Consider the following 13451-nt stretch of genomic DNA (forward strand, 5'->3'; position numbering starts at 1 on the left):
AGTTCCCCATGGTGAACCCTGGTGGAGTTCCTCCCGCACCCTCGGCGGTCAGGTGTGGCGGAGCGCCAGACGCCAGGCTCAGCACTCGTGTGCATGCCCAAGGTCAGCCCTTGTGCTGGGCTAGGTGCCCGTGTGTAGTGATTCCCCCTTCGGGCGATCCCACATGTGTACTCTTCCACGGTACGGCTCCCCTCATGGTAAGCCCGTGTCTTTCTCTGGCAGTCGTTCTCTGCCATCTCTGTTGTGTAGTCGTCTCACACCAGGCGGGTTGAGTCTACCACAACGACTTCCATATGTAGCACTGCCCTGGGCCAGTCCATATGTCTATTCCACATGATACCTCCTATGCGCAGGATGTTCCCAACTGGGTACGCTTTCCCAGTGTTATCCAATGTACCACTGTATGGAACAGCAGTGGCGGACACCTCTGCCTAGCCGCTGTCCTATCTTCCGCCCCAGCTGGTGTGGGGGGACTTGCCGGTTTCCGCAGGGCACTGGAGGGGGTCAGCAATAGTGGCGTTTTCCATACGGATCCCAATTTGTCAGTCACGACTGACGTAACGTAGAACGTGACTGACTGAAAGGGAACGTCTCGGTTACGTTCCATTGCCACAGTTGCTGTACCACCACTGTACAGCCGGGGCGCGTAGTCTCGGCTCCTCAGCGAAAAACTGATGTGCGTTTGCATGCACTCTCCTTTTATACCCGCGCGGCGGGGCGGGGTGCGAGTGGCAAAACACGCACGCCAACTGTCATTGGCTTGTTTAGTTTACACTCAAAGGTGATTGGGCTCTCGGGCGAGATCCCAATTCGTCAGTCACGACTGACGTAACGTCTCCGTTCCCTCCTTCAGAGAACGAGGGTTACACAAGTAACCGAGACGTTTTACTTTAATAGCATAAAAATCAGTTGAGTCTGCATATTACTTTACATACTTTTTTTTCAGGCTGTGACAATAGTCATTGATAGGACTATTTTTTTGTTGTACTTGGAGATCATAACATAGTAAATTTATTGTGACCTTGCTTATAAGATAATGTGTTGTTGCACGATGCTTGTAATGTTAATTTCTGGTTAAGACAAAAACTCAGATTAATACAAAAAGTATGTATTTTGACATGGTATCATGTTGTGCCTATAGTCAAAACAGTGTTGATTTGTCTTTTTAATGCTATACGATTAGTTAATGTTTTAGGTATAAAAGTTAAAGAGTTAAAGAGTAATTTTTTTGTTCATTATATGAACAAAAACAATTGAAACATTCTTCAAAAATATCTTCTCTAGTGTTTCACAGAAGAAAAAAAGTTAAACAGGTTTGGAATGACATGAGGGTGAGCAAATGATGACGTACATTTTTGGGGGGGCGGATTGTCCCTTTAAATTTAAATATACTGATAGCCACATAACATAACATATTGAACTAAACTTACAGTAGATTGAGCTCAACAGAGATGGTTAATCATTTAGAATTACAATACAGTTCAATGAAGAGCAATTCCCTGATCATCCAGCATTTTCCCCACTCTGTGTTGAAAACCCAGGATGTCATGATTAAAACCCTTTTGATCAGAAGGTGTTGCCCATAGAGGAAACACCTTGACTTCTGCAGTCATCCATTACGCACCCACGCCAAGGTTATTTCTATAGAGGAAACCCTCCATTACCCCACCTCTGACCTTGCAACACTCATTTCTCCCAAGGGACCTATTTCTCCCACCCATCAGCATGCTTTATCATCAACTGCAGCCGTGAAGCTCCGAACCCAGCCTGTCTGCATCCCTAACCTGGTCTTGAACAGTGGCTGGAGAATTCTGGAGGACAGTCAGCTTTAATTAACCAGCAGGTCCCAGACAGAGCATGAATCACCTCACTGCAGTAATAACTTCGATAAGCAGTGGGATTTGAGCACTGCTGGTCTCCCATCAGCTATTTTTGTTCCTATTTTCTGATTAAACAATGGAGCAAAAGTGTCAGGGTATGCCTAAGGAGATCACAAAAAATGCTTTTCAATGCTCAGTTTGCTGATTACAAATTTGGAGCGTTAGAAGATTCCATTGGTCATTGCTGATGGTTGTTGACAGACAGGTGAAATCTCAAATGGATTTCCCCCATTTTTAGATATATTATTTTTAAATAAGCTTCATCTACTTCATTTTTCTGTTCTTTGTTCTTCTTCTCCATTTAATTGGAGTACACAAAAGCTGGACTTTTTGCTTTAAATTCAGTTTAGCTTAAAGGGACAGTTCACCCAAAAAAAATTTTTCTGTCATAATTGACTGATCTTTACATTGTTCAGAACCTGCATTATTTTTTTTTCTTCTCTAAAACACAAAAGGAGATGTTTAACATAATGTTCATGCTGCTCATTTTCATACGCTCATCAGCATAAAAGGGGTGCAAATGCCTTGTGTGCAATATTTATGTCACGCTCACTTTGGGAAGGAACAAGGAGGCAAGGCGTAAACAAACACAATAGTCTTTTAATCCAACATCCAAGGGAATACACGGGGCAGACAAGAGCACAGGTAACACCAGGGTTGATGTACAATCTCGGGCCAAAGACAGACAGCACAGACTCTAACTTAAATGCAAGGGATAAATAACACACAGGTGAACTGAATGGCTAATTAAACTAAACGAGGACAGGAAAAAGACCATATAAGGAACACCAGGAACAAAGACAGGGGCAAAACACAACTAAACAGGTCCATAATCCTGACAATTTGTGTGCACAAGTTATTTTCCAAGCAATGAAATTGAATGGGGTCTAAAGCTTTCAAGCTTTAAAAGGACACAAAACCACCATAAAAAAATTGGTCCATACGAATTGTGTCCCATTTTCTAAGTAATACTGTAGAGTAGGTTTGTACAGTTTATGAACAGTCATCCGGACTGGTTTTGGACTAGGACGGATGTCAGGTTTTCAGTGAATAACGTCTCGATTTTGTATGGTAACCCTCATTCCCTGATGGAGGGATCGGAGACGTTGTGTCGAATTTCTGACATTAGGGGTCGCACTTGGGAGCCCAGACACCTCTGACATCACTGAGAAAAGGCCAATGAAATTGGCAAGCAAAATTTGCATAGTTGGCCAAAATCTGGGAGAGGCGCCATATACTGTAAGGCAGAGGTCACCTCCTTGCAGGAGCTATATCTCATTTTAAGAAAAACAAGAATAAATAGCAGTTAAAAAGTCCCCGAGTGGGAAAAGTACACTACAGAGACCACATCCTACCCGAAGGGGCGGTAACATGTGGAGATATATCCTATGGACTCACTAAAAGGAAGTACTACATAGGGAAGGTTTCTGTGGTGGGCTCCACATAAAGGGAGAAGTATCAAGCACAGAAACAAGGCATGTTATAAACACACACAAATCCATCCGTGAAGCTCTTTTAGAGAAATTGCTGTTTTAAGAGGAAATTTGCTCTCAAAGATCGCTGTTGAAGCACCCAGGGGTGTATGGGCAAGGGAGAAACTACTGCTTGTGCCATTGATCCAACAGCGAGGAGATTGAGAGGTGAATGCAGTGCTGCACCTCCCAAATAGACGCTGCATCGGCTCCAAAGAACAGAAGGAGTGAGCAAATGCCACACTGGCCTATTTATACCTGGATGTCCGGGACGTGGTCTGCTATGCAAATTTTGTTTGCCAATTTCATTGGCCCTTTCTCAATGATGTCAGAGGCATCTGGGCTCCCAAATGCGACCCCTAGTGTCTGAACTTCGACATAACGTCGAAGTGACAGACTGAAAGGGAACTTACATTTCTCAGGGAAAGATCAACTTCAGAAGGAAAAAAAGGATCAATTTTATAATACTTTTATGCTTTAGCATCCCTTTTACGCTTGAAAGCATCAGTCTTCATTTAATGTCATGTAAAAGTGTTCCACAGAAAAAAAGGATTTCATATGAATTTGGAATGACAAATGGTTGAGTAAAAGATGACAGTTTTTGGGGGAATTATTCCTTTAAGAATGAGTAATGTTTGGTCAAATGCCATTAACGTGCACTGAATGATAAAGAAATGTTATTCCCTTTGAGTTGTTCCTGGCTTTGATTCTGGCACAGAACTGATGAAGTATGACAGGCACCTTACTGTAAAGAACACTAATTGTGTGTCAGATGACAGGTGTAAAGTCTGAAGTTTCAAACATGCAAGGAGGAACAGTAACAAGATGCTCTGAATGTCTTTTTGGAGGAAGATTTGGAGCATACAAATTGGGCTGCATCAAATGCAATGAAATAGAGAGAAAGGTGCATCCCGCCCTCACAAAGGTTGCTATTTAATTGATTGCGACAGCTCTGCTAGGTATCCATGTGGCACAAGCAACATTAGAACCATCTTGAGTGCAATGACAGTGTTGTTTTTATGTTCTCCATACAAGAGAAATAGGCATCACATCACAGACAAATTTTGTAGGAGACAATGGATGAATTGCACAAGCAAGCTTTCAAACCCTGCAATAAAAGATGCCTTTCAGAAAGCCAGGAACATTTTCTGGGTGAAGTCAAGGGCCCTGAGAAAATGGAGTAACCTGTTATTCCCCCTTCAGCCAAAACACCCTAGGGAAAACCAACATCGAGAAGCTGAAAATGTCAAACTGCTTTGTCATGTCCCATATTAGTCATAGAGGCTGCTTGGTGAATTCTCTGCTGTGTTCCCAGACCAGAGCAGCAGACAGACCTGACAGCCACTGTCCTTCTCTCATCTTTCTCCCTCGAGATATACTGTAAAACACTAGCTACATTTCCTGTAGCGCTACAAGCCCTTTATGCATTAACAGTAATATACCTACACTACTGTTCAAAAGTATCTAATAATAATAATAATAATAAGTTAGTCCTTTATTCAGGAAGGATGTATTAAATCGATCAATACTTTTGCATATAGTTACAGAACATATCTATTTAAAAAAATAGTTTTTAATTTTTTTACTTAAATCCAGAATTTTTTTTTATCATGGTTTCCACAAAATGTTCAGCAGCTGTCACCCTTTTAGTTGTTATGGACAGCTTGTTTCTGTGTTTTCCTGTCTTCTGTTTTGTTTTAGTTCCTGTGTGCCCTTATTTGGTTATGTTCCTGATCTCGTTTAGCCTCATTAGTTTAACTCGAATCACCTGTGTTTAGTTAATTATCCTGATATGTCTTCGTATTTAAGTTGTTCGGTCACCGTTGTGTTTTCCCTTGCGTGTCTGCCTAAGTTTGAGTTCACTATTAAATTGCATTGTGGACTTTCCTTGCTGTCTCCTTTGCCTTGCTTCAACAGAACCAGTGACAGCAGCACAACTATTTTCAACATTAATAAAAAAAAAAGTTTCTTAAGCACCAAATCAACATATTAGAATGATTTTTGAATGATCTTACTAGACTGGAGTAATGGCTGTTGAATACAGAGGGTATTTTTGCATGTAAATAGTTATTTTAATTTAATTTAATAAAAATTTTCAACAGCTATTCAGCATATCTTTTTTTGCGGACTTACGGCTTCATCCTTGCTAGTTGTTGAGAAAACTATGCTCTGTGGGGACTTAACTAGTAGAGGTCTGGGCGGGACTGTTTTTTTAGTCCCGCTCCCGCAAGGTTATATTCCGCACCCACCCGCTCCTGCTATATATTCACTCTTTGTTCACTCGCTGTCCGCTTAGAATAATTTTCTTCCCGACCCGATCGTTCCCGCTAAATTTAGATCTCGTTTCCAGAATCTCACATTTAAATTTCCGCTACTGAAAGAAAGATAGGCTAACAAATAAAAGTGTAGTCTGCACAAAATTGTATGTTATTTTATTAATCTTGTCAAGTCTTGAATTTATTGACTTTGACTTGAATTTATATGAATTATCTTAAGACACAAAATTCGTTTAATATTTTATGCAACACAGTAGAAAAAAGGTGTCAGAGAAAATAAAAATGTACAAAAATTTTATTTCTTATTTTTATTCGTCTTGTCAGGATACAATTCGGTTAAAATTTACAACACAATAGGAAAAAGTGTTGCAGAGAGAAAAAAAATTTAGGTTACAAAATACAAAATGATTTTGACATTTTTCTGTTAACACAGTATAAGTGTCTCAGAGAAAAATAAATAAATACGACATCTGTCATTTAAAATTATAGGCTAAGAAAAATATAAACAAAACGAGTTGAACGTTCTTCAAGGACAGCGCATCCACACTTTGCTCCATCCTTATTCTGCTTGGCCACTCATCGACAACCTGCCTATTCTGTCTGAGGGCCGTATATTTAGGCTACCACCGGTACAGCCTGCTCTGAGCATCGTTATGCTACGGTGGCTGAGAGGTGAAGAACAAATCACAATTCTGAAAACAAAATACAAATTACAAACGCAAATGCAAGTCTAAAAAACTAACAATTCAGAAAACACAACAACAATTCAGAAAACATTATAACAAGTCAGAAAACACAATGACAAATTCGAAAACAAAATAATAAGTCAGAAAACACAACGACAAAATAACAAGTCAGAGTTAAATTTTTTCCACAGAATTGGGCTACTTTTAAACTGTTGCCATAGGTTGATTTGCCCTAGTGGGTTTAAGGTTTGAAATATTGCATAAATTACATTTGACTAAATGCTTGTATTGAAACATTTTGCATTCTACCTATGATAAAACTTTCATGGACTTCTACATTAAAGGGGTCATATGATGTTGCTAAAAATAACATTATTTGGTGTATTTGGTGTAATGAAATGTGTTTATGCTGTTTAAGATGAAAAAAAACACATTATTTTCCACATACTGTACATTATTATTTCTCCTCTATGCCCCGCCTTTCTGAAACATGTCGATATTTACAAAGATCATCGGTCTGAAAAGCGAGGTGTGTTCTGATTGGCCAGATATCCAGTGCGTTGTGATTGGCCGAATACCTCAAGCGTGTGACGGAAATGTTACGCCCCTTACCATATTGTGATGCCCTGTCAGGCCGGAGCGACGAGACAAAAACATTAAAACCCATTATAAACGAGGCATTTGTTGCATCCAGTGGGGACATAATTACGGATTATAATGACTTGGATCGCGCCGTGTAAACATAAAACCATTGCTGTAAATACAACTTAACCACTGATTTGTAGTCGTGTCCTCTTTTGGAATGCCAGACAAAATAGTTTTGCTTTCACAACGAAATACACGGCAAGCTAGAGTGAGCGGAGGGCGGCAGGCTAGAGAGGGCAGCAGGCTAGAGAGAGCGGTGGCCGGCGGCCTAGAGTGAGCGGAGGCCGGCTTGAGTGAGCGGCGGTAGGTGGGCTTGAGTGAGCGGAGGCGGGTGGGCTTGAGAACGGCGCGGCCAGCAGATTCGTCTGGCGGGCTTACGGCAACCACATGTGACGACCCCGGGCTGGACTCCGCTTCGCCCACTGTGAAAGCCGATCCGGCGATCCACAGCGCGAAGTTGATGTATTTCCTCAGCGACCAGCACGGATCAGCTCCAGGCATGACGAAGCGGATAACGTCCTCTTTTGGAAGGCCAAATAAAGTAGTTTCGCTTTCACAACAAAACACACAGCGCCTTCACGACATGGCGGCAGCGGCAACAACAATACTACAGCGAGAATAAAAGTTACGCCTTTTTTCTTTGCGTGAACATTTGGGCGGCGTTATGCAAATCTTCTTACATAGTGAGGTAGATATGTGGGGGCGTGTTAGAACGAACTTGACCCTCTAACATTTGCACTCTCTATTCTATTTCTATCCTAACTACTTGTTTTATTTATAAAGTCAAAAGAGCCTCTAACACTAGCATTCTCTGTTCTTTCTCTATTCTTTCCACTTACTTTCTTTTTATTTATTATAAATAATGACCTTCTAACACTAGCATTATCTGTTTTTTTCTGTTCTATTGAAATGTCTTATTTTAATTTTAAAATGACCCTCTAACACGAGCATTCCCTATGCTTTCTATTCTTTCTACTTGTTTTCTTTTTATTTATTATAAATAATGACCTTCTAACACTAGCATTATCTGTTTTTTTCTGTTCTATTGAATTGTCTTATTTTAATTTTAAAATGACCCTCTAACACTAGCATTCCCTATTCTTTCTATTCTTTCTACTTGTTTTCTTTTTATTTATTATAAAAACAAAATAAGCAAACAAACAAAAAAAACCTTGCTAGGTATACTGTTAGGTGAAGCCCCGCCCACGAACTCCACCCCCTACTGCCCTTTTTTTTGGAAAACTAAAAATATGGTCGCCCTATTATAAATATACTTAATTATTATGAAAATACCAGAGATGGCTTAAATGACACAGATAAACTATATTGTCGCAGTCAAGTATTTATTGTCTTTGTTTTATCATTCAAAATGTTTATATGTTCCGTTTACTCAGTTACATATATAATACCTATGCCTTTGTCCATATAAGGGATTTCTTGGAGGGTCATGAGTTCTCCACTTCTGTGACTGGATATGTGGATTTTCTGTGCGAGGGTGCCCTCTGGCGTCCAGTATGAATGAAACAGACATCATGTGTTTATAGTGCCAATGGCATATTTATTTATTTATTTTTAATAAGTATTGGTTCAGGCACTGTTTAGGCACCGGAACTATTTTAAAAATATCGATTTGGCACCGGTATCGAAAAAAACCCAAACGATACCCAACCCTAGCCAGTACTTACATTACTTTTGAAGCATTGCAAATTAGGTAAAAGTGTCAGAAGCACCATATATTATCATACAGTTTATACCGTAAGTTTATTGCAAACTATTTAAATATATGCAAATATAAGGTGAGACTATACTCAGTTACATCATTCACAATGCTCTCATGGGAGTGGGTGGCCACTGTTGAGCTCTTTTCCCGATTCCTGTTTCCATGGTAACAATTACTTCTGGTTGGTGGATCTCCTTCAGGATTGTGGGTATTGTAGTTTTACCTGGAATTCCACAACAACAACAACAACAACTTTTATTTAAGTTGACTTGTAAATGTATGTAATCACAAAACCTCAGAGCCTGGATACATTATCTGTATAGGGTAATTGATTTTTTGTGACAGTTTTCTTTTCAGTTTAAACATGGGAATGAAACAGGTGTGGACCCATCTGATAATACAAATATAATTTACTTTAAATGAATGCAGCCTACAACTCAATACATATTTCACTCACCTTAATACAAAATACAGGCTATACAAATTTAATTTGCTTTTATACTTAGATTTGCTTCTTGTGATAGGGTGAAATAGGAAAATATCACTGTGTGATGACAATAATAGAAATGTACTGTTAGAAATAAAATCAAAGCTATTTTCTAATGAAATCATGCTAGGCAGGTATATATATACAGTGGTGTGAAAAAGTGTTGGCCCCCTTCCTGATTTCTTATTTTTTTGCATGTTTGTCACACTTTAATGTTTAAGATCATCAAACAAATTTAAATATTACACAAAGATAATGCAAGTAAATACAAAATGCAGTTTTTAAATGATGTTTCATATCACTTCTGTTCGCTTGCTTGTTTGTTACCTTTATGGCTTTCATATGTTGTATTTTGTACTCCGAGACCAATGATATCAGCTCCACCGACAACTGTTTATCTAGAATGCTGGCTTCCAGACACATCACCCAAAAGATTATGTCTTATTAGTCAGTGTTTTTTCTTCCCCCACTGGAAGAAACTTGGCAGTGTCGTAGTGAGAAGAAAAAAAATTACAGTGCTCCAGAAATCATGTTTTGTGGCAGGAAAATTTCTTTATAATGCAGCTTGAGTTTAATGTTGTTTTCAAATCAAATACCTCCAGTAATTCATCCAATGTTGCAGCTAATTTTTAGAAGAATACTCACCACAGGCTCAAGTGGAGACAGATTTCATGGGCAGCAGACAGGTGGCTCAGTCTGGGCTTAAATTAAGTTGTCTTTCCTGCCTCATGTTCCTGGGTCTGTAATGGGCCTGAGATGGGTTCATTTGGCCTGCTGAGGGCTCAGGCAGTAAGGGTCCATTTAGTTGGCTCAGTCCTTACTGTGATTAAAAGGTCCCATTATACAAGAGTGGAGAATCAAGTGGAAAATAATGTTTTTACGGCAGCTACACTCAGTATGAGGAAGCAGTCAGCCTACTTGTTCATAAGGGAGAATATACATCCAGAGACATTAAAAGCGAGAGATGTAATTAAAGAAATTGCTCAATATGTTAGCTCTAGGAATAGAAGTCATGCATTTTGTTTGACTGAAGTGTGTGCACAGTTAAAATATACATGCACAGTTGACAAAAAAAGTTGACTGCACTGACATGCCTCAAAATGTCGCTAAGCTTTTGACAACACTGTGTCTGATCTTTTCTTTTCAGCAACTGATGCGATCTTCAGTCTTCCACATGTTCATCCTCAGTATGGTGGCCGTTGATGTGATTGTAGCTGCTAGCAATTACCACAAGGGTGAGGACCATAAACTCACCAATGATGAGTTCTACCTGGCTGAGGTAAGACCTGTCAAAATTTATTTTTAGAAACCTGTTGATTATTTTATTTCTTTTTTTAATGTGTGCAGCAATTTCACAAGAGCGCAATGCTGAACCACAATGAGCGCAGTGCTGAACCACAATGATTATTAATAATTATTAAATATGGTATATTACTGATTTAATTTGAGATGAGAAGCACATCTCTTATTCAAGTTCAAATTCAAGTTCAAGTGAGCTTTTTTATTGTCATTCCGCTATTTGTGAAGACATACAAATTAACTAAATGTCATGCCTCACAGGACCATGGTGCTATATTTAGACGGACATATAATCATATAAAACAAAGAAATATATATACGTATAACCTATATAAATTTACATATTTACAAATATCTACATAACCTATATAAACATATAACCTCTATAAACCTACACATAGCTAACCTATTTAAGGAGTAATCTAACTATATACATAAAAGACCAAACATTGAAAGTCATATAGTTTATTTTATTTTATGTCCAATATTTTGGGTAAATTGATCAGAGCTAGAAATATTGAGCTAAAAATTATGCACAAAAATTACGGTAACACTTTATAATAACTTTAATTAATAAATCATTAACAAACATTATGTAATGCTTAACGGATCATTAGTTCATATATATTCACATATCTAGAAATGTGAAATAATGTGCTTGTTAATGTTTACTAATAAATGTATTAAAACATGACCTGATAATTAAAATTTCATGTAAATTAAAATGCTTACAAATGTAATTAAACTTCTAAGTCATATGATCATGCACATCTTGAAAATCTACAAATGATTTTAACAGATGTTATACAATGATTAAAAGCTTTTGTTAATGCACAACAGCTTTGCTGCTGTTGAGGTGTGATACGGGTAGGGTTAGGGACAGGTTTGGTGGTATGGGTAGGTTTAAGTTTGGATAGTCAACAAGTGTACAGGGGTCAATTTAATTACTATAAGGCAACACAGTTCAGTCTGTTTATATTACATTGTTTTGATAAATGAAGTATGTTCTTGAAAATGTGTCCCCCCCCCTTATGTTGATGTATGACTCAAGGAATATTCTGTTTAATGATAAAATAAGTGTTGAGGTGATAAAAACATGTTTTTCACCCAAATTACAATGTGTGATATGCCTTTACCAAGCATTTAGCTAAACCTAACTAACCACCCTTTACACAAACATTGTTAAAGTAGCTAAAACTCAAGTGCCAATAAAGATACTAAAAAAAATTACTAAATGTTTATAAACGTTTACAAATTATGAATAGTCTCCACTTTAGATTGGGTAGTGCAAAAACATGAACAAATGATTAATAAATTATTTGTAAAGATGTGAAAATAGGGTAAATTCCGGTCATTTGGGATACTTTTTGCCATCAAAATGACTGCTCATAAAGGTACTAATGATTAATAAATGTTTATAAACATAATAAATGTTTATAAATCAAAATAAATGATTTAAGATATGCAAATAGTAGAAGTCAACACAACAAACAAAGACCAAATATATGACCTTTACAGACTGGGATTATGAGCTAATGAATATATTAACATGAATAACAAGTGCCTATAAGCTATAGTTTCACAACAATTGTAAATGTAAAAAAGAGCATTAGCTAATATGTGAACTGAAGTTTAATGACATTTGTAAGCATTCAAAAGTACATTAGCAAATAAGCTTGTAAATATCGTATCATTTCTGTAAATATCATTTGTAGATTTTTAAAACACATTGAAAGTTTAATGACATTTGTAAACATTAACTAATGATCTGTTAAGCATTATATAATGTTTGTTAACGATTTATTAATGAAGCTTCAAATAATTGTAAACCATCTGTTAAAATTTTTTCAAAATCCATGATCATATGAATTGAAAATTTAATGGCATTTGTAAGCATTTCAATTTACATTAAATAATGATCTGTTAATCATTTGGTAATATTTAATAAGTTCATTAGTTAACATTAACAAGCGCATTATCTCATTTCTAGATATGTGAATATATATATATATATATTAATTATTATAAAGTGTTAGCAAAATTACTTTTAATTTGTAATTTATAATCATTTATTTATTAAGATTATTATCTGGGACACAGCATGTATCTGATGGCTAAAATGGATGCCCCAGATGTTACTAGTCATGCTCTAATAACTTTTCATGTGTAGCGTCTGCATAGGATCACTGATAATCATTTGGGCTTTATGTCTCAGAGATCCTTTTAGCCTTTTGACATTATCATATAAATTACAGACCTGGCCCCACAGTCTACGTTTATATGGATGCTAAATTTCCATGGGTCTCCCCCACCATCCAGAAGATGTTAAACAGAACAGTACTCTGATCTCCCCATTTGACTTCAAACACATTCCAACGAGAAGACGATCACATTCAGCACCATGCATCAAATGGCTATGGGGCCCAGTGAATTACCCCCACACTTACAATACACATAATGCACACACATAAAGACATTTTCTTTGTTTAGGCCATAATTAAGCTGTTAAAAAATGTATATGGAATATGTATGTCGTATGTATGTTTCCCTGTCATATTAGCCTAGTTACAGTGGGGCAAAAAAGTATTTAGTCAGCCACCAATTGTGCAAGTTCTCCCACTTAAAAAGATGAGAGAGGCCTGTAATTTTCATCATAGGTATACCTCAACTATGAGAGACAAAATGAGAAAAAAACAATCCAGAAAATCACATTGTAGGATTTTTAAAGAATTAATTGGTAAATTCCTCGGTAAAATAAGTATTTGGTCACCTACAAACAAGCAAGATTTCTGGCTCTCACAGACCTGTAACTTCTTCTCTAAGAGGCTCCTCTGTCCTCCACTCGTTACCTGTATTAATGGCATCTGTTTGAACTCGTTATCAGTATAAAAGACACCTGTCCACAACCTCAAACAGTCACACTCCAAACTCCACCATGGCCAAGACCAAAGAGCTGTCAAAGGACACCAGAAACAAAATTGTAGAC

The 13451-nt window shown here is 37.6% G+C and overlaps 1 protein-coding gene across 1 annotated transcript in view; it reads left to right on the forward strand.

Moving 5' to 3' along the window:
• LOC107600374 (sodium leak channel non-selective protein-like) overlaps nt 1-13451 on the forward strand; it is a 102609-nt gene that overhangs the window by 25813 nt on the left and 63345 nt on the right. The window contains exon 12 of the mRNA XM_016292248.1: nt 10314-10445. Within this exon, the coding sequence (XP_016147734.1) occupies nt 10314-10445 (132 nt within the window). The remainder of the gene's footprint in view (nt 1-10313; nt 10446-13451) is intronic.

This window comes from Sinocyclocheilus grahami, unplaced genomic scaffold (assembly GCF_001515645.1).
Source record: "Sinocyclocheilus grahami isolate Dianchi unplaced genomic scaffold, SAMN03320097.WGS_v1.1 scaffold283.1, whole genome shotgun sequence".
Taxonomy (NCBI): domain Eukaryota; kingdom Metazoa; phylum Chordata; class Actinopteri; order Cypriniformes; family Cyprinidae; genus Sinocyclocheilus; species Sinocyclocheilus grahami.